At 31.0% G+C, this 23,323-nt stretch overlaps 1 protein-coding gene across 1 annotated transcript in view; it reads right to left on the bottom strand.

The window, feature by feature from the left end:
* Positions 1-22,789, bottom strand: part of LOC126735787 (vascular endothelial growth factor receptor 1-like) — a 58,113-nt gene extending 35,324 nt beyond the window's left edge. The window contains exons 1-10 of the mRNA XM_050439894.1: positions 22,593-22,789; positions 20,485-20,618; positions 10,250-10,406; positions 2,845-3,020; positions 2,623-2,773; positions 2,410-2,561; positions 2,152-2,311; positions 1,768-1,891; positions 1,504-1,709; positions 361-527 (exon numbers count right to left, since the gene is read on the bottom strand). Coding sequence (XP_050295851.1) covers positions 361-527; positions 1,504-1,709; positions 1,768-1,891; positions 2,152-2,311; positions 2,410-2,561; positions 2,623-2,773; positions 2,845-3,020; positions 10,250-10,406; positions 20,485-20,618; positions 22,593-22,641 — 1,476 coding nt within the window. The 5' untranslated portion in view covers positions 22,642-22,789. The remainder of the gene's footprint in view (positions 1-360; positions 528-1,503; positions 1,710-1,767; positions 1,892-2,151; positions 2,312-2,409; positions 2,562-2,622; positions 2,774-2,844; positions 3,021-10,249; positions 10,407-20,484; positions 20,619-22,592) is intronic.
* Between the last annotated feature and the right edge of the window lie 534 nt (positions 22,790-23,323).

The following is a 23,323-nucleotide window of genomic DNA, read 5'->3' on the forward strand; positions in this document are numbered from 1 at the left end:
CCCTCTACAAGTTTATCCATAAAAAGTAACAGAGCCGTTTTTTATCACACTGGAAAAGCTTCCTGTACCGAGCTTTATGGTATTTTTGGGTCAATTCACACATTTTGCTCTGTGCTATCTTCAGTTTCGAAATTTTCCAACCTTTCGCAGACACCCCGTGTATCACAAAGACTTTTTTATAGTTAGACCCTTTTATTTCATATTTTAAAGTTTATAAAAATACAGGAAAGAAAGAATTTTAAAAAAAAGTATACAACTTCATATGTATATAAAAAAATCCAAAAAAACAAATAAATTTTAATATAATTAATGTAGTAGTATGCTTTTTTTGTGCTTCTGTGCTTTATTAAAACCATTTACCTTTCTTGTTTTAGAGTTTATTTCTTCTATCCATGTAATATTAGGTATTGGATAGCCCCTAGCCGTACAAGTCATAGTGACATTTTCGTTTAACATGTAGATGTTTGAACTCACTTCACTTTTGCAGTCTTCTTGAGTAGAAGAAGTTATACAGATGGTTGGCTTTTCTATAATTAAATTATTAGACTATATTTTTGTTAGTATAACTTAACTCGTAACGAAAAAGACAAATAATAGAATTACTTTTAGTTAATAATTGGAAAAATAAAGTATCTGGTATAGAAAACATTTAAAGATATACATTGTCCAAAATAATGCGGAAAGGGAAAAAATGTGAATAAAATTGACACATATAAAATACATTTTTTTGCTTTTCTATCCTTTACAAGTCCAAGACAAGTCTGCTGATATAATTGCTACTCATTCTATAGAAAGACAAATAGTAATGCAGACAAAAAAAATAAAAGCACCTATTTTCATTATACATTTTGAAGTAACTTTGTCTTAGAAACTTCAAATCAGAAAATTGTAATTTGTAGATTTTGGTTGTTGATAACTTTGGTGGATTAGCATTTACACTTGTAATTATAGTAATGCTAGGTTTAGTGGGTTCTTACTAATTTGTTTTTAAGTAACTAGTCTTTTTAAACTTTATAGTATAATTAGTAGTTATAATTTATGAGTTTTATTTGCTCACTTTTTAATTTTTGTTAGAAATAGTATTATTACATTGTTATTATAGCGACATTCAAATTGCAAACGGATCAGTATCTTGATGCAACTATTTATAATTTTGGTTTAGATCAATTATTCTATTGTAACAATTATTTCCTCTTACTACCACACTTTGTTTGAACGACGTTTCAATAATATAATGGACTTTAATAGTAATTAGAATTTTATAGCAAAAAGTGTTTAACTAAAACCAAATAACACTTTAGTAAAATATGTAATTTCTTTTTTGTTTTTGTATGTAATTTTCTTTTTTCAATTTTCTGATTTATTTCTCCTAACTATTTATATATGGTGCTGACACTTAATAAAACACCCACTTACTATTATTTTTAAATTATTATTTTGGGGTACGTCTTTTGAGTTAGTTCGTCACTTTTTTCGAAAAATTTTGTTAAAAATAGATTTTACCTTTTATAGTTAAGAACAAGCTGGTAGTTCTTCTTTTGATACAATCTTCTACGTTCTTAGTCCAACGACTCGATATAGCTTCTACTGTATAGTTTCCCATATTTTCGAGTTGTGCATTTGCTATATATAAATAAGCTGCTGATTCTTCTTCATTAAAGCCAAACTGAATAATCGTATTATTTATCATTTTTGCACCATTAAAGAACCTAAAAAAGATTTACTATATTGAAATAGATTTATAAAATTAAAAAAAATATATAATACCATATTAATGTTGCAACGGGATGGGAGTAAATTTTAAATTTCCATCTCATACTGTCTCCAGAGTCCACTATTAGTTGATTTTTTATTGCTACTAAGTCCATTTCCAAAGTGCATTTATTTGGATCTAAAGCAGAATTGAAATATTTAATATTTTTCAAAATCTCACCATATAAAAAAAGGTTCAAAAATCATATAAGATTGATGCTGAGTCTCTAGAGAGAAATACTACCAAATTTTAAACTTTAATAATTTAGACGGAATATAAATATTTAATAGAATTGAAATATATTATATACTTTACTAACTCCTTTTACACTACTGAGCTGCTGATTTCTTATATAAATCATTTATCATCATGCTAAGGGGTTAAAAAATTATACCTACCCCGGAGCGTTATGGATGTTTTTGTTGAACTAATATGGTCTTGTTGATCGGAGACCTCACACACATAGGTGCCACTGTCTTGTAGCGTAGTTTTTTCTAAAACTTTTTCAACATATAGGCAGTCTATACCTTTCTTAGTATATCTTGTTTGTTTAAGTTTCTAAATAGCAAAAAACAGCATAAGTCGTGTGCATTTTAAATATTTAAACTATAAATATTTATAAGAGATCATTACTGAAAGAAAAAAGGATTACTTACTCTATAGATACCTCTCGGTGTTATTATAGTAAAGTAAAGATCACTAGCAACCAAGTCTATAAAACAAGTCACTAAGATTGAGGTTCCAACTTCTGTATGATTCATACGAGATGTAGAATTAAAATATGGTTTGGGAAGAAAATCTCTTCGATCTAAAAATTAAACTCTAGTATTAACCCTATTGAAGGAAAATTAAAGTTTCCTACTACCTACCAATTTCTTCCACCATAAAGCTAACTTTTTCAATTGCCTGATTTTTACAAAAAACACAAGTGTATATTGTATTGCTTAACTTTTCCTCTGTAGTATTGATAAGAAATCCTCGTCGAGGATTAAAACTAGGCCTCTGGTCGATATTGTTTCTCTAGTATAAAGAAAAAACTCGAATTAGTCGAAGTCGTTTTAGATAAAATATTTGGTCAAATTTAAACTTACATAATTGCTATCATTGCAATTACATTCCGATTCAAAAAAAGTATCAGAACAAAAATTTACAGTTACATGTGGCTCTGTAGGTCTGCAAGGAACTGTTAGCTCTACATCAGGCAAAGCATGTAGTACCTTTGGCGACCCTTCATTTGTTACCTTAATTGCTGAGAGATGCTCACTATCTGAAAAAATATAATACAAATATAATACAAAGCACACGACATGTCGTGTGAAATAACTAACTCGAGTCATTCACTAACTAAGTGAATGACTCGAGCTTTGCCTCTCGGCGGCTTTTGTATTATGTATAGAAATTCGTTGATGGCTTCCAGAACTTTGTATGACCCATCCCAAAATGTTTGAAGTTTGTTACACCTCTAGTCTTCAGCATTGATCCATCATATGCATCCTCCCCGGCTACACCGGTTCCTGGCAGCGTATTTACATACTATACTACAGCATAGAGCACCATAGAACTCGGCGGCTCTGCACTGCAGTATAATATGTAGTTTAGAAATGCGCTTATTTATCACTACATACTATACTACGCTACAGAGCATTAGAAAGAAAAATGTTTTTATGTGATTTCTTTGGTGCTGTAAAATTGGTAGTAACACATTTAATTATTTTGTAATTATTTATTTTGCTATTATTATTGAATTTTGTTTTTTTTTTCTTGCTGGCGATTTCGATATACAAGATAAAGGATCTTTAAATATTTAAAGAATATGATGCGACTGGAAAATTTGAAAACAAATGTTGTGAAGGTGTGTTGTATTTTAAAAATTTTAATAGTGGCTTGTAGGCTTTTTAAGGTACGTACGCGTAAAACGTAATTTCTTTAGTCCATTCCTAACTTTGGTTTAATTTTAAAATACAATTTTCGCTTCAGAATGTTCAGATTTATATTTTTTATCATTAATCTGCTTGTATGACGCCACAAAATAGTAATAGCGCAAAAGTTGAATTATATTTTTCTGCAATTCATATGAATTAAAAACTAAATTAAAAACTACTTCAATGGTTAAGCTTGACTACGTTAAGTATTCTGCTGAAGTTTGCTTTAAATTTTTTTGCAATTTCAGAAAAGTTTGCAAACTGATTAGAATTAGAAGGTGTACCAAGTAAGGAATCGACTATAAGAGATTATTTTATTAGATTAATTTTAATAGAAAAATAAAACAGATTTATATATTATAGGTATTAAACAAATATTTATTAAAAATAAACACAGGTACTTGACGTAAAATAAAAAGAAAATAAATAATAATGTGTAAATTCCTATATATTCTGTCTCAATAACACACAAAAATATGCTTCTAATTCTACCATTTCTAATCCGCAAAGTCCTGAGGTCTTGCTTTCATATTTTAAGCAAAAGTTGCTTTATTTTTATTCATTAGGCCCGTTAAATTTCAAATCTAAACTAAATAGGTAGCACCTTATTAAAATCTAACAAATTATGTGTACTTATTTAGATACATATTTTGTATTCATATACATAAAAATAAAAAACCTAACTTAGAAACAAAGCACTATCGAAATTCTAAAACCCAAAATACAACAGACCTTCACAACATTGTTTTTAAATTTTAAAGTATCATTGTATTCATTAAATATTTTAATATGCTTCATCTTGTATATTAAAATCATCAACAAAAATGAAAGAAAAACCAATAATAATAATAATTTTTTTTCAACTACATATTATACTGCGGTGCAGAGCCGCCGAGTTATATGGTGTAGCTCTATATTGTAGTATAGTATGTAAATACGCTTCCTGGCAGACAACCAAACTTCAGATCGCATGGGAGACGGAGTTCTCTTCCCATCACTATTCGAGCCAGAGCCTCGCCTGTGCTTTCATGGATGGCCGATCGAAGCCATCAAGAAACCTATCCTAGTTTCTTTGGTGGCTAGAGATTACTTTTGGTAAATACCGACTAATGGTCCTATTCATTCGTTTCATCATGCGATCTGACTGCGGGTGTGATGCAGTAGTACTCATTTTCTTGATTCCAAGCGTCTTGCAGATCTTCTGGAATAAGCTGTATTCAAACTTTCATCCTTACTCTGAATGTACACAAAATCCATTCTCTTATTAGGATGTCGGTGATAGTAGAGGCTTTCTGATTTAGCATAGGGTATGGATAGTACTCATTTCATGAAGTAGGTGATCACGACCACGATGTGCTTTTTCCCTGCTTCTGGTTCGGGAAACAGACTAGCAACGCTAATAGCAATCCTTTCAAAGGGACTTTCCACATTGCATTAACGCTTTAAAGTGTCCTGCTTTTTCTGCAGCTCATTACTTGCCGCATGTAAAACCCATTTCTTGAACCAATCCCTTACGTCTACCTGACTATCGACCCAACATATTTTCCCGATTTTTTCCTACGGTCATTGTGTCTCTAAGGTGTTCTCCTGATACACTGGCATAGATTTTTTCTAGCAACTCTAAAATCCAAAATTTAGGCAGGCACAACAATTTGCCTTCGTTCTTTTTTACCGTCGTCGTCAACTATTTTCCATCTCAAGAGTCGATTTTCCAAAATTATGAGTTTCATTGTTCTTTAATTGAAAAGTTTATGGCGAAGTCTAGCAACACTGCTATTCTACTTAACCACAAAAATTGAGAAGAATAGAAACAATCTTATAGAAACTTATTATTAGATAAAATACACACATTCAAAAAAAAACAGAAAAATACAGGTACCCTTACACTAGCTAACCTAATAACATTTCAAAACACATTTCACCATTGTAAAAAAGAAAAAATAACAATCATCACAATTTTTAAATTTTTTATTTTTATTCTTTTTTCTTTCTTTCCCTTCATGTTTTCAGGTAATAAGTTAAGCAAAGTAATTGAATTATATGCAAACGATTTTCTAAAAACGGAAGTACGGAATTTGGGAATTGTGTGTTTATGTTTGCGCTTAATGTTAATATTGTGAACTGCAGACCTAGTAAGAAAAAGACAATCTAACTGAGTACTATTTATTGATAAATTCATGGTCTTATGTAAAAACTACCGAAATGAAGTCTCCAACGATTTTCCATTCTGAACCATTTAAGCTGGTTAACCTTATGTGATATATGATCACGTCTCCTCAAGCCAAATATCAATCTGCAACAGGCATTTTGCATGACTTGTATCTTATTTTTTTCAAGATAAGTAAGACATGGAAAGTAAATAAAATCACAATAGTTGAATCTTGATAGTACTAGTGATTCAGATAGCATTTTTGCAAGATTTTTATTGAGATATTTACGATTTGCGTAAAGCAGTTTTAAGTTGTAAAATGCTTTTTTTCTCATATCTGCAACGTGATGTTCAAATCTTAACTGAGAGTCCATTATCAAGCCCAAGTTACGAGTCACCTCAACAAAGTTAAGTGGCACTTGATTAATAGAAATAATAATATTATTCTTTAGAAATACTGATTTTTTTTTAATTTGCAAATAACATTACGTTAGATTTAGAAGAGTTTAATGTTAGATTATGCTCAGTTGACAAATGCTGAATAATGTCTAATTCTTGATTTACTAAATCATTAACAATTCTATATTTATCAGGTTTGAGTGAAATGTACAGTTGTGTGTCATCAGCATAGGTAACCTTTTTACAATGTTTTAAGGAAGCGAGCAAGTCAGACGTATAAATTATAAATAACAGTGGGCCCAAAATAGATCCTTGTGGGACTCCAGTTAAAATATCAATCCTATCGGAGAAGTTGCCTTTATAAAATATGCTCTGGGTTCTTTCCGATAGATAAGACTCTACTAATTGTAATGCTGACGATTCGAAACCATAATATTTAAGTTTAGCAATAAGTAGCTGATGATTTATTGTATCAAATGCCTTCGAATCGTCTAACAAAATAAGCAGAGTTGCAAATCCCTTATCATAAGCCTCGAAGGTATCATTAGTTACTTTTGCCAAAGCAGTTGAGGTGCTGAAACCTTGTCGGCACCCACATTGGCTAACTGGTATAATTTCGTTGTCATTGCAGAATTTTAGGATTTGCTGGTATAAAACCTTTTCAAATATTTTTGATAAGGCAGGTAAAATACTTATTATACGTAAGTCGGAAAAGTTTTCTGGATCGTTAGATTTAGGTAAAGGTATGCTCTTTGCATTTTTCCAAATTGGAGAAAAATATTTCTTTTCAAAACAGCAATTAATAATATGCACTATACAGATTTCAATGTGGGATACAAGGGATACAATATTTAAGCATACGCAGAGAAATGTAGTCAGAGCCGACAGAATTTTTTAAAAAATTAAGTAGTATTTCATGGACTTCTTGTTTTGTACACATTGTAAAAGAAAAATTAAGTAAATCATTCTTAAATTTATTGGAACTATAAAAATTTATTCCACTTTGACAGTCATTACTTGAGTTTTGAAAAATCTGGGCAAAATAGTTATTAATAAGGTTAGGATCCGATAAATTTTGCGGTAAGTCTTGGCTATTTTTATTATTAACATGAATATTGAGGTTACTTAATGCATTCCAAGTTCTTCGTGGGTTGTTTTGTGCCGATATAAAATTTAGATATTGTTGTTTTTCCCTCCTAATGGCCGAAACCGTCAAGTTGCGTAATTGCTTATATGCTTGCCAGTCTGCGTTGTTTTTCGACAACTTATATGTTTGTAGTGTTTTATCCCTGTCTCGCATTAGCATTTTAATATTTGCTCTTAACCAATCTGCTTTGGGCTTTGTGACCTTTCTAGTTTTCGTTGGTGCATGTTTATCAAATAATTGAAGAACAAATGAGTTTAAGGTATTAATTTTTGCATCAATATCTTTCGTGCGTATAATTGAAAACCAGTCCAAAGAAAGTAGGTCATGTTTAAACTGCTCTAAATTAAAGTTTCTGAAATAGCGGTATGTAATAATTTTTTAAGGAGTTTTTATTTTAGGTGACGAAATATCGCAATAACACAACTTATGGTCTGAGATATTGTCAGCATTCATTGTCCCAACCAGATTAATCTTAAAACTTTTTGAAAGAAAAATCGGATCGATCAGAGTACAAGATGTTTCTGCAATTCTTGTAGGCTCACTTAGGACTTGGATTAAATCATAAGTTTCTAAACAAAAGAAAACTGAATTTGGAATTCTCAGAAAGTCTATATTAAAGTCCCCGAGGCAGATAACACTATCAAAAGTGCTGCAAACATAAGAAAACATGTTGTCAATATCGTTTAAAAAGTCCTGCATTGGAGAGCTAGGTGGCCTGTAATATATTCCAATACAGTAGGTCTTTCCATAAATTTTAAATTTAAAAAACAAATATTCAGTAGTTTCACTTACATCAAAATCAAAGCCAACCTCAGTAACTGAAAATGTATTCCTTATATAAGCCAGCACCCCGCCTCCTCTACCATGTAAACGATCTTTACGAACAACATTAAAACCCTGAATGCCAAATAATTCCGAAGGAATTCCCCTATGCAGCCAAGTTTCTGTTACCACCACGACATCAAAATTGTTTTGTAAGACCAGACTAGAAAATAATCATAACTTCACATTGTGAGAATACTTGGCGACTTCTTTCCAAGTTGGCTTCCTCTTTTCCTTTATCCAGATTAGGACCATCTGGATATCGGGATCGTCCTCTTAGTCTTTTATATAATCCTATTTTGCCAAGTATCATCGACCACAGTGGTTCTTAATAACTTAGAACCTTTTGCCTCTGCCGCTGACAAAGCTTGATCTCTTCCGGACATGACCTTCGTGGTACGGCTTGCTGAAGGCAAGGCAACTAAGTGACTGGCCATAATGCATCTTCTCACTAGATGGTCAAACACGTCTTGTTCTTGGGGACATTTTTTAAAGGATGGTACCAGCATCTCCTTTCGAGTTCAACATAAGGGCAGCTGCCTTCTCCCTGTATGACCAATCGTCTGCTTTTACAGCCACATCAAACTAACATAAAATATTCCAAGATTTAGTACCATCAAATTGAGGCAGCCTGAGGCGCATCAGCCCAACAGATTGCCACAAGCTTCGTTCTTATGGTCCACTGCTGAAGGTCTATAGACCACCTCGTCGATAGTGTTGACGTCCAATGTTCTCATCTCAATCTCGGTATAATTTTGCAGTAATTTAGCTTTCAAACCTTGCAACAGTTGACCAATATCGCTTGCACCAGCAAAAACATAGTCAAAAAACAAATAAAAAATAATAAAAAACTAAATTATTTACACACTTCACGAAGAGTCTACCATCACTCACGACTACTAGAGATATTTATTTTAACTGTATTCATTTACAACTATTAAAATCTCGCGCCAATATTTCAAACTTTACTTCACTTAACTTACAACTGTCAGCGATGTGGGTTCTTACTCGGCAGAACGCTGTTCCGGAAGATTCTCGCTAACCTTCTAGCCATCGTGCGGTGAGTACCGCTTGTGTCATTCCGGAATAACGGAGAATCGGCTGGTTTCTCAGTGTTTAGAATATCGTTAGAGTATGGTATATATTATTTTCACTCGTGCAAATGTTTTGTTATAATTTATTTAGTTTAAAATCAATTGTAGCGTTTTTAAAAAAGAAATCTTAATTATTAAATTTAGATTGACAGGCTTGTCTCAATCTTGGCTTCTTTTGTCAACAGCTCTAGAGTACCGGTTGTTAAAAATCGCGTCAAACCTTTTTGCCAAGGATCAAGGGTCGATGTAATTAATAATATTTTCCTAGAGTCGGATATTATAACTATATTATTATTCTGTTTACCGACGGAAAATGGTACATAGTAAGTACATATTTTTTCAAAAGAGTAAATATACTAATATATTGGTTTTCGGAAATTTAAAGCATAAAATAAAACAAATACCACAAGAAAATATTACATTTTGTAATAATGCTTTCACTTATTTCAACAAACTCATATTGTACCTAATTTAAAAATAAGCAATTTTTTCCTATTTATTATTATTTTTGCCAATACCTTCGGTTTAACCAAAAACATTGCATGCTCCACGGGTTGTTCTAGGGACTTAAGTCAATCCATAAATTTCTCATGGTCTCTTGGAGATTCAATTTCAATTTTTCGCATACGGCTAATACATCATAAGATACAAAAGAGATTAATTCTTAGTAAGGTAAGACACGCGGTACATTAGGTATTATAAAAGTACTTTTACAGATCAAGCTTCTACGTCGTATCGCCTCATATGTATCATATTTGCTTAGTATTTTAGGTTTAGTAGAATATGAATCCAAATAAAACTAGTTTCTTAAAACAAGGTAAATTAATACTTAGTTTTATTTGGCCACTAATCCAACTAAAAAAAAATAAAAAAAAACTAAAAAGTCTAAAAGACTAAAAAAAATTAACTTTAGTACCATTTAATTATCTTCTTGTTATTTTTCCGCAAAATATGTTAACTTACCGTTGACAAATACATATATGTTTTGCTGATGATTTATATTAGAGGGACTGCATTTATAATATCCCACAAATAAATAAGACATATTTATTATATGTAGCTCAGAATGGTGAAATGTGTCATTGGCCGCATCCAAAACTTCTATTTTAGTCGGTGTTACCTAAAAATAATGTTATTATTACATAATAAGGCATACTCAGTTTAAGATATCGTATCAATATTAATCCAATATTGTACATATACTAAATTAGTATAAAATATTGAGAGCTGCTATTATTCTTGTATTTTAACGATCTTAACTTTTATCTCTGGCATTCGGAAATCATCTCGTCTCCCATTGACACTGAAACAAAGTTAGCCTTACACGAATATGCAGATCCGATCCGATAGCTTGATCTAAATCTTCCCTTGATTTGTTGTTCCACAAGACAGTGGGATCATTAGCAAATATAATAAATTTTCCAGAGACCTTCAAATTTGAAAGGTCATTAACAAAAATAAAATCAATAAAGGTCCCAAAATAGAACTTGTTGAACTTTTGAAGTACCATTTTGTAATATCACTGCCTGTTGTTTATCAAAGAGATGCAAAGGATGCAAGCCACCTCAAGACAACACCACAAAATCTATAAAGCTTCAGCTTGTGCAACAGAGTTCCGTGACACACAATCGAATGCCTTAATGGAATCACGCAATACGGCTGCTATGCCTGAAAATTGACAAAATTGCATAGTTGCTAGATTGCTTTGGAAGCCAAATTGTAATGTTGAGAAAACCTGATTTCTTATCCAAAAATTCAGCATGCTATCCTCGACAAGTTTTTCAATAATTTTTAAAATTGTTGATAAGATAGAAATCGGTCGATAGTTGGTGGGAGATTTAATATCACCATCCTTACAAAGAGCCACAACTTTGGTCAATTTAAGACTATTAGGAAAAATACTTGATATAAAACATTGATTTATGGGTTCAGAAAAACAGCCAGTGCTGTGTCCGGAAGTGCCTGCAGAGTCTTAATGGAAATATTATCCCACCCCGATTTTTTTTTATTTTGAATCTATTGTATTATAGTTTTTATTTATTTATTTTTTTTTAGTAGGAAACAAACAAAAATAAGCGAGATTGGGTTATCCATACGATTGAACGGCTCAACAATGCCTGAAGTCGATGACATAAAGTTTCTCACGTTAGCAGCAATGGAGATGTAAAAATCATTAAATGAAGCAGCCTTTAAATTTGTATTTGGACAAGATCTATTGCTATCTGTTAAATCCCTTACACTCTTAACTCCCATGCTGTTTATTTTTAGCGTCACTCGCACGGCTCTATTGTAGATCACGAGGCTGCAAAAGCAAATAATTGATCACTGAGGGAGAAAGCGACTGCAATTGTGTTGGCCTTATAAGGTGCTGCTGTTGCCATTCTGTGAAAATGTCCCCTAAAGAGCAAGAAGTTTACGACTACCTAGTGAGGTATTTGAAGATGCGTTATGATCAGTCCTACCTACAACATAACTACCACACCTAGTTGAAAAATCTGTCAGAAGACAGAGGAATTCCAGCAAGAATTTGAAGCTGATATTACACGTTTCGTTTGACTAGTATATTCAGATGTTTCGAAAAGGATCATAAAACATTTGACAAATTAATCATTCCTGGATGCATTTCGCAATGGTGAAATCAATTCAGATCAGATATCAGATTTCAGAGTTTCTAGAGGAAATCTATGCTCGTCAGAAGAACATCTTGGAGTAAAAAAGACCATAAGAAAAGTGAGGAAAAGATTTTACTGAGCCATTAGCAACGCAAACGTAAGGAACTAGTGCAGGAAATGCATTGTACGCGCGAAAAGTGCCCCTTTGTAAGGACTGCAGAAAAGACAAAAGGTTTAATGCGTCAGTGTAAGGTGAGAAATCTGTTATAAAGAACGTTGTTATTGCCGGCCAGTAAATTGAAGTTGCCGGCCTGTTTTCTAATTCAGAAGCAGGGAATAAGTTTATGGTCATGACTACTTCAGCAAATAAGTTAAACCATGCCCTCTACCAAACCAATAAGCCTTTTTTACTGCCTTCGACGCTTTAGTAAAAGAATAGATCTGTCGATTGGGTGAAAAGTAATGGGTATTTAGATAAAATATTCTCTAGTCATAAAAGAGACTGGGAAAGGTTTCTGTATTTGTTCTTGTTGAATTATTGAGTGGTGATCCATCAAAATACAGAAGAGTCTCTGGCTAGAATAGATATATAAGATATAGAAAGACAACTTGTGTGTCATGCGATCTGAAGCTTTGTTGCTCGCGAGGAATCGATGTTGCCGGACGCTACATTACAATAGCAGCAATCTGATCAAAGACGCATATGATGTCAAATATCCTGAGATGCGCCATGAGATCTTAAACTCGTCAAAGCTACCGCGGGGTAAAGCTTCAGTCATTCTCTTTATCCGACTGGCTCCTTATTGTAAAAACCACGAAATAATGGGCGCGGCGTGACTTGTGAAGTGTAGCGAGACCTGCTTATTATCCCAGGTGATCTTTAAATTGAAATAAATAGTAAAAAAAACGCTATCTTATTATTAAAGCAAAGAATTATGAAGCAAGAATAGAATTTTATATAGATGCTAAACCATTATTAAGTAAATGATTAATTTTTCCAATTAGTCATAAAAAGTATGGATTTGAAAAAGTGAACTAGCGAACTAACCTTCTTAAAAAATGATTAAAGTAACAATGGTAAGCTATAAGCCAACAGAGGGCTCCGCGATGGCGAGCCTATAATTAGCTATAATTAGGTAACGCCTATGCTTGGCAAGTTGAAACAGCCTAGTTACTTCAGCTCACAAGAAAACTGAACGCGTATTTTTTATTAATCAACTTTATACCATATAAAAAAATTGGCTCCAGATGAAGCACTGAGGAACGCCGGATTTCATAGGCAAATATGTTCCCAACTGAACTTAATGCAGAAAAATAAAACACACTTTTTAGTATTAGTGCCTAACTTACTCTCGCTGTATATTTTAATCTAATGCCATATATAGGAAATTCTATAGGAAGAAGATCTCCTAACAGCAAACTCCAACTCCTTTTATATAAAGACATAGATGAAAGAACTATTTCAAAAAGAGGTATGTATTAAAAACTAGTGCAAAGTAAGAATTTATTGACAACTACTATTCAAAGTACATCGGATATTGGGAAGAATATCGGGTGTATGTGCAATGTCCGGGAAACTTTAAACAGATCCTGTTCTTTAGATGTAAATAGGTATAAATGTAAATAGCGGACATTTTCAACAATTCATAAAATAACGCTAAAACTAGTAACGTTAAAAAAAAAGATATTATTAATTAAAAGAATATGTATATGTTAATATGTACATATGCCTAAAAATAAAAGTATATAAGTATCTATAAAGTAAATCGATAGGCCACGTTAATAATAAAGCATTATCTTGAATGGGCACTATAAGAGGTTTAGTATCGCCGGCTTTTTGCTAAATTTTGAGTAGAGTAACATGAACTGTATTCATACTTATTAATAAGTCTGAGAAATTTATATTTCATACATCGGGACGTAAGTGAATTATTATAAAATATGTTAACGTAAAAAAGTCTTTACATGTTGAGCTTATTGCTATTTTATTATCAAAAGTCATGTATCATTAATAACTTTAGTTTAGTTTTAGCTTATCTCGATTAGAAGAAAAGTATTCTCTAACAGTATAGCTAAAATGATTGCTATTCTTATAGGCTTCTGAGGCCATATCACCATCTTGTAGTTTAATATAGTCGCCGCCAGACATAATTTAATATAGCCACTCCCAAAACTCCTGCTTTTTACCTGTGACAACTATTTATGACACCTATTATTTATATTGTTTATTAGGTTCTTCTGACAGGGGTTCAAGCAGGTTCTGGATAAACAAAATAAATGATGTTTAGAGGCCACAATAGCTTTTTAAGGTCGTCAAAGCCTGCATATAATGACCAGATATTGGAATATCTAACTAACCTAAAAATGAAACTGACCTAAACCCCTTTTCGTAATTTAATTGCATACAGAAGCACTTATTTTTTTAAGAAAAAATTTCTGTTAATGCATGTCTTCATTTAACCACTAAAAATCAATCGATAGCAAAAAAGCTGTACACAATATACGTTGTAAATTGTTACATGTTTATTTGAGCATAATTCGTATTACTATTACAATCTTCAGTAGAATTCAACTCAACAACACGTGAAAACTATTCTATAGGAATATCAGATCTCTGAGAATGAGGAATAAATCTCACAACCTAGAGACTGTTCTAGCTGAGAAAGAACTATACATTGTATGTATAACAAAACACTAGAAGTAGAGCGAAATCAGTTTACATCACTTGTGAAATTATTTTTGCACCGCAGAATTCTCTGGAGAGTATACGATTGTGGTGTCTCTACAATCTCAACTTCAAAGTTTGGAAACGAGAAGTCTATAAATTAAAATGACTTTTATTAATTAAAATAAAATTTCAATCTTTTTGTTTTAGTTTTTAATAAATTTTATCTTAGATTGCACAGATTATAAAACCATGCCCTAATGGAATATAATATTTCAGCGTAAAAATAATGCAATGCAATGATTTACATTATATACAGGGCGATTGACAACCGATAATACGTTAGCCGTATATGGAAAACGAAACGTACCTTCAATTTTTCTGAAAATTTGGTAAAATTGATAACAGCCCGGGCAACCAAATGACATCTCAAAACCGTGACAAAAACGAAAGAACGTTAAAGAGGTCTTTACAGACGACATTTTAGCGACGCTTCTACTGACCTATTCTTTAAATTTTTAATTGCGTTTCTAAAGAGCCTACATTATTTATAAAGAGCTCTCAAATTTGGTAAAATTGGTATATTGTCATTTACATTTATAATAAAAATGTAATAGTCTTTTTCCTGTAAATATAAAACGGTAGTTTAAAAAATGCAATAATATTTAACACAACATTTTGATTTAACAGACATATTTACATCTATTTTCTTTTTCATTATATGATTTAATTTTCACTCATATGTGATCATTCTCTACAGGACGACCAGGAGAACTTACATAAAATTTAATTAAATATAAAAATTGCAAATTTTTTTAAATATAAAAGGTTAGTTTATAATTTTATTATTTTTTGTAAGTATTCATACATCACCTTCTTCATAATAAAATGGTTATTTCAATAGCAGTTAAATAACTAACACTTTCATTACTAGAGGTATGGTAGGACCAATATGATGACATGTTAAAAAAAGTGAAAAATCATAAAAACATTATTCCATAGCAAAATTAAATAAAATACTCGTTTCAACTATTATTTATTATTACAAAAGGTACTAAAATCAATACAAAGCATAAATATTAAATATAATAAAATGTATAAATCAATATCAAAGTAAGGTGATTACGATTGGGCCCTGAATTATAAACAAACTAGAAAGACCAAACCGGCAACTATCAATTGCCAAACGGAATTGCGGTAAGAGTATGGTGGTAATAGATTATAAAACATCACAATATAGGAAAGTGATCTTTTGAAAAAACCGTTGCTTTGAGAAAACCGTTTTGAGAATGGTAATTTCCAGTCGCCCAGCTAAACTATATAGCTTATATTTTTAATATTAAGATTCGAATAATTTGAGGTAATTTGGTAAAATGTTTAAAAATGTCATAATTAAAATTGTCATAATAAGGTGATGTGCGTCAATGTGATGTGTCATTTTTAAAATTTTAGCTGTCATTTTGTATTTTGATCCGAGAGTTAACTTGTGGGGTAACTCGGGATATTTAACCCGACTTTATAAAATCGGCTGTTAGTGGGATTATTTGGTCATTATGATTTTACCAATCGTTTATTTTTCTAGAGAAAAGCCATCTATAGGCCAATCTACCTTATCCTAACTAATTTACAGAAAAAAAGGCTTTTTAAATTCGTTGGATATAATTATAAATGGCCAAGTAAGCACTTTTAAAAATAAAATGTACAAATATTTAAAATTCATTTGTAAGAATATTTTGTAAATTGTTTAGTAATAGTAGTTTTGTTAATAAACTAAGTATGTAACTAACTATAAGTATTTCTTAGTAAGGTATATAATAAGTAAATCTTGTTTTGGTAATAAACTTTTAAAACAACAATGTTTTTGTGTTTTTTTTATACCTACTACTGTTTCTGTATGATAGTTTTTACTTTAGAGTTACTAAAATGTATGATTTGCAATTTTTTTGTTTTAATCTTTGTCGTAACAGAAAAATTGCAAATAAATTTACATATTTGATAACTTTAAAGTAAAAATTATCAGAAAAGCAAAAATAACACCACTTTTAAATTTCCGCACCCGCCATAAAGCAACGTAGTAGTGCGGTCAGTCAAAAGGTGGCGCTGTAATCAGTCCAATTCTTGAACGTTTAAGAGTTTCTTCTAGGAGGGGATATTTTGTGGTTATCTTTTTATGCTAACAATAAGAGGTGACTTAAAATAAAAAGGTCGTGTTTTTTTATTGTTGGCTGGTGACCGTGTATTTTCATAGAAACTGTATGACAGTTGTACGCCAAACAGATATTGTCAAGTGTGAAGTGTACGAGCAAAGTTGCGGTTTTCACAATGGTAAAGTTAACGGAACGAGAAAAAATAGAAATTCTGTGCATGGTTGGGTTTGGTGATAGAACACGTACTCAAAGAGAAGCTGCTCAATTATTCAATGAAATCCATCCTGATCGTCCTTCGATATGTCAAAAGGCGGTGAGTAGAATAGAGGCTAAATTTAGAGAATTCGCTCATGTTAGAGATCTGCCGAAATCTGGTCGTCCTGCTCGAGATGAAAATGAACAACTTGACGTTTGGCTTTCTTTGGAAGAAAATCCATGCACTCCTCTGTCGCAGATTGGGGCAAGTTTACACATGGCGAAATCTATAGTTCACCGAATAGTTAAAAAGCACAAATATCACCCCTACAAAGTTATTCCTGTGCAAGAGTTATTTGATAACGATTTCGATAGGCGAAATGAGTTTTGTGAACGCTTACAAAACATGTGCAATCTAATTAATAATTTAGTAACAAATATTATTTTTTCCGATAAAGCCACGTTTTGTTTGAATGGTAGTGTGAACAGACAAAATTGTCGATATTGGGCAACAGAAAATATGCATTGGATGATGGAGGTAAACACCCAGTACCCTCAAAAACTAAATGTGTAGTGTGGAATAGTGCGCGGAAGAGTAATAGGTCCCTTTTTCTTTAAACAGACTTTAACGGGACAAGTGTATCTCGATTTTCTCCAATTTGAATTAGTTCCAGCGTTAGAATTAGTTCTCAGATATCTCGAGTCGAAGGTATTTGTTAATAATCTAAACGACTTGAAAGAGAGAATTCGCAGAGAAGTGCGCGTCATAACTCCGGAAATGATTGAAAATGTGCAACGAGACTTTATTGATCGCCTTGGATATTGTTAAGCCGTGAATGGCAACCATTTCGAACATTTAATTTAATTTTTGTTCTTTTTTTATTTGTTACATGAATCGTCTTTTTTTCGATAACTGTTGACTTAAGGTATAGGACATGATGCATGAAACATGCGTAAAATTCCACGCAAAATTCAAAGATGAAATAAAAAAAAGGTGCTTTCATTTGAAAAAATTAAGTTGATGGTCGTAATTTATTTTTGAGCAACCCTGTATATACAAACTTCACGTACAAAAATGCGCAACTTGAAATAAAAATCGACGGGTCCGAACGTTTTTTTTTCGAACACACCCCTGAATTTTAAATGAATTTAGACATAACTTTGGGATGCGCTGTATATTGTAAATGGGTGAATTTTTTTAAGTATAAGTTCAAATCTATTGAACGAATTTCAGGAGAATCAATTTTGTTGGTTAAAATTTTAAAGAGATATAAATTCTGATGGACCAATTTCTAAAAGTGGATGTATAAAAATTTCCGTAAAAATAAATAGTGGCCATAGCCCTGCTTTGGGTAATTTCCAAACTTAAAAAAAAATATATACTTAAGAAATTTTCTCTGTACGCGTTTAATGGTTTTAATCCAAACCTCATATTTACGCAACTAAATTATACTAGTATATTCCAACTTTAGTAATACCAGACCATCCAACAATTTTAGACAACACTTCACATTAAAAATATTAGTAGATCTGACAATGAAACCCTTTTTGTTTTGTGTAGCTCATTCATCATATTGACAATTTGATTAATAAAAGCCAGATTGCAGCCACAATACTTAAGTCCCTTTCATTTGTAAATTTCTTTTATCTGCAGACATGAGTTGTAGTACTCCACAGATAACTCAAAATTAGCACTGCATTAAAAGTGCAGTCTCCCTTCACTATTTATTAAACATTTAGTTATTTGAAATTCCCTACATGTTTCGGACACAGTGCGGTCCATCATCAAGGGATAAAAGGTTTAAAATTGGTATTGGATATACGCCCAGGGTTTGATTCCATGTCAAAAAACTCTCTATTTACTATTATTGTTTTTTTTTTTAATTTTAATATTTTTAATTTTATTTATTTACATATATATTATATATACGTTGACAAGGACCGAACAGTATGCTGAGCATATTGGGGTTTGTTTTTGCTGACTACGTCATTATATGACCATATTTTGAAGTCTTTTTTGACGTCATACGTTATTCTGTAGTTGCCTGGGAGACAATGCTCTATCGGTCTAAAATATTTTCTGCACTACACACTACTGCGTTGCTACTTATATAAAAAAATGGCAACAACTTTGTTTTTTTAAAATAAAACACCCTTTATTATTTTGATTCTCTGCTTCATTTTAAGCCTTTTTTAATTACACTTTCCTATACCTGTCTCTAGTGGTTTTCGAGAAAGAAATCGGAAGCTCAAATTTCAAACATCATTTTAAGAGACTATCTTGATTAACTTCCCATAGCCTGATTTAATCAGCATTATACAGGGTAGTCGAAAATTTAATTAATATCTTTTATTTACTAAAATGGCGAAAAGTCAATTTGTTTAACCGAAACACCCTTTTATTCATTTTATATTCTAATAAGGAGTTAAGATATGTTTAATTTAATATAGCCGCGTTTTAGAAATAAATTGTTATTTTCATGAAATTTGATAATTTTATTCATTTTTATTTTGTAAATTACTTAGTAAGCCATGAAAATGTCACAACGGTTTAATAAATGACAGTGACATATTAAGTTAAAATATGAACATTGTGTTTTAGGAAATCACTTAATTAAAAAGTCTAAAATGGAAGATATTAACTACTCAAAAGAGGTGATAAGGTTATTTATTTTCCATGTGATCAAATAATAGCAAGAGCTTGTAGAAAATTGTATCCGTTGTAACGAAATGTATCCAGATCTCTATCAATGAATCGGCAAACGTATGTAAGGTTATAAAATAATTTTGTTAATTATGGATGTAAATTAAAACCTGAATTAAATAAAACAAATTCAGTTTGTTTGTATTGGCAGATTTTACCGCATATCTTCAATTAGAAATGCTAAGAATGATTTAGTTTTGTCGTATTATTCAATTAAAAAAATATTACCCAATCATAAAAGGCATCCATACAAGTTCACCAAAGTTTAGATTTTGAAACCACAAGACTATCACAGAAGCGTAGAATTCTGTGAAAATATTTTGATTCACATTGATGAAGAGGCTGACTTTCTAAGAATTTTCCAGGGAGGGAATTTTCAATAGAAAAAATACTCATTTTTGGGCCGATTTAAATCGATAAAAGAAACGGGGTTTGAAGAAAAATTTTGTTACCATTTTACTATATAAACGGCAACGTAAGTGATGAAATATTTTACACCAATAGAGCATATTGTTTGTTATCATGGCTATCAAATTTTCAGAAAAAATGCTATATATGATATATATATGACATATATGATATATATATATATCTATAAAGTTTATTTGGTATGTCTATAAGAACAAGGTGGTTTTCTTGCTATAGTTCGAATGAACTCATTTTATGAGTTAAAAATAAAGTCAAGAATAAATTCCAGAAAACACTTATCACCGATATGGACAATAGCTCATCTATTATAACGGATCTTACACACCGAAATTATGAAAACCTCCGGGTTCCATATAAAACCACCTCAGTGAAAGAGATCCAGAATACCTTTCTAAGCTTTTATATAAAATTTAGAGGATTATAAATAATCTAAAGACTAAACTTACGTCATCAGTTGAAGGGTAAAACCACTGAATCTTCTGCTCACTTTCGCAAATAAAAGTAACGTTATCGCCAGGTTCAATAAGTAGTTCACCTGATACAGGTCTACTTAATAATATTGGTTTATTCGGCGCCCTAGCTAAAATAAATAAATGATTTAATTAACCGTACAATATGTTTAATGTAAAATAAGTCAGTAAGGAAGCTAGCGCTTTTTTTTGTTGAATAGTGCTAACATGTATTAATAAGTCTAAGTGAACAGCAAGTCTATATGAAAAGGAAATGCCGTCTACTTGTTTTTAACTCTAGTATTATTTTATTTTGTATTAGTTCAAAGTAACTTTGTTACCTATCAGGAACTATTTTTTTTAAAGTACAAAGCTTCAACTATACAGAATGTCCAGGATAAATAGAATACTATGTCCTTTCTAACTTTTTTAATTTTAAGCAAAATATAAAAAATGACATTCCAAAACCAATGATTGCTTATTCTTTTTTGACATATAATGTAATTTTTTTTTACATTCAAATTTTATTTATTATTATTTTCTTTTGTTAGTATGAAAATTTTATTTTTTTAAAATTATAATACTGTATTACTGGACTTAAAAGATTTAAATATAAAAAAAGCAGTTTTTAAGCATAGTAATAAAGTGATATAAAATTTAAAACATTTATCAAGGCTCTTAAGGAATTATCAATTTTTCACTCTATTGTCTCTATTTTTGTTCTTCTCTTCATTTTTATTTCAATATAATTACAAAAGTCAATTTTTTTAAGAATATATTACTTTTGTCTATTTTTGCAATTTGGACAAACAAAAATAGTTTATGAACATTTAGTGTCATTAAAAAGGCATTAAACTGTTATATCTTACTTAGCTTGTAGATAATAAATTCATATATAGCTTTTAATCATAAGAATGTTATCAATTATTATTTCCTTTTTATTTGTTATATAAAAATATCTGCATCCGGTTAATTTTCTACTTATATTAACTACTGTATTCATTATTAACTCTACAGGATAATGAAGGATCTAGATGTAGACTTTTTTAATATTTTCAGATACTTTTAAAATTAAAACAATCCGATTACGACAAAATAGTCAAATACTTAAAGATTATTTTTTATTCCCAGTAATAAAATTGGAAATGAATAATAAAAAGGGTTTTTTTTTAAATTATAGTAAGCAAAAAACGAACACAAATGAACCTAACAGCATTTAATCAATTTTGGGAAACTGTTACTACAAATATGTTTAAAAACGTGGATCGATGGACACAATACTATATAATAATAGATACGTTGATATTTTTGCACTTACTTAAACTAGCAATAGATGTTAGTTTTTTCCTATATATTCATAAATATTTGTATATATAACGTAATGCTAAAAACAAAAGAAATTCGGACACGAGACCAAAAGGGAAGGTATAATAAGATCTGCAAACTAATTAAAAGGATAGGACTGACTTGGACAGCTCGGATTGCCTTTGGCAGGGTCAGACATGTATTCAGATCAGAAAATCTAATCTGATCTGAGACTTATGTTCAGTAGTGGACAAGATAAGCTGCTATATAATAATATTCGTACTCAAAACAAAAATACTTCAATAAAATAGTAGAAGAGTGATTTCATTAAAATGTCTATTAATTAAACAGCTTCAAATTAATTTTACATGTCGAATCGATTTTCTCTAATAGTATAAGTTTTGACATGATTCTTGAACTGTATTGTAAATTTATATACATGTCGCTATTTTTATAAAATATATTCTTTATTATAATGTTATTTGAAGAAAATTTAAAGTATTTATATTTTTAAGGTGAAAGAATAAATTTTTCGCCCAAAATATAAAGGACCCGATTAATTTTCGGCTGAAATGTATGTAAAAGTACATTGGTGCACAAGCAAGATTGGAGACATATACATATATATTCGTCATGTTAATAAGTAAAAATATAAATATTGAATAGCCAAACTGAGCACAGCATGCAGTACCTTCTATTTCTTTCCAAAATGAGATATTTTAATGAATTCTATTAATGGCTAATAAATTATTTTTAAGATACACTAGAAGAATATAAAAAGCCATGAAATTATATCTTACCCGAATAATATAATATAGAAAAAGTCACTAACCCCGAAACAAAATTCATAATTTTAATTTAACTAAACATAACTCTTCACACGAGTATTAAGCTTTTGTTATTAAACATTTTAAATTTAATAAATAATTTGTGGGGGCGAATACGAACGCCAAGCTGATAATTTAACACTGCATATCCCAAGAACTGTCGGTTGCATACTGATGAAGGGCAACAACGATAATAATTAAAACAAAACATTGTCATACTTATCTTGGTTTGCTTTGTAGTCATTTATTTCAGATTATTTTGTTCGGGGAAAAGGTTCTTAGAAAAATACAAGGAATATTAATACCCGATCCAAAAATAAGATTAGGGGATGTATTGCGTATGACTTAATGCTAATTATACAGTATGCCAATTTCTAGTCTTGCACTAAAGTGAAATTAAAAAAAATTAAATTATTTGTAAAAAAAATTGGAAACTTGGTAATATATTTAATATTTAGAGGTTTTGAATTTTTTTTTTATGGTAATCACAAGCACAAGAGGAAAGTCCTATGTCCCTCTTGGAGTGGTGCTTGCGCGAAGATATTTGTGGGCATTTATCTTGAATCGCTGAAGGTTGTATGCGTCGGGAAATATGTGAGGTGGAAGCCCATTCCACAAAGAAGATGTTCTCCAGATGAATGAGTCCCGATACAGCGACGTCCTTGAGGTAGGCAGGTGGACTCGATGTTGATGAGCCGCAACTG

The sequence above is a fragment of the Anthonomus grandis genome, chromosome 4, assembly GCF_022605725.1.
Source record: "Anthonomus grandis grandis chromosome 4, icAntGran1.3, whole genome shotgun sequence".
Lineage (NCBI taxonomy): Eukaryota > Metazoa > Arthropoda > Insecta > Coleoptera > Curculionidae > Anthonomus > Anthonomus grandis.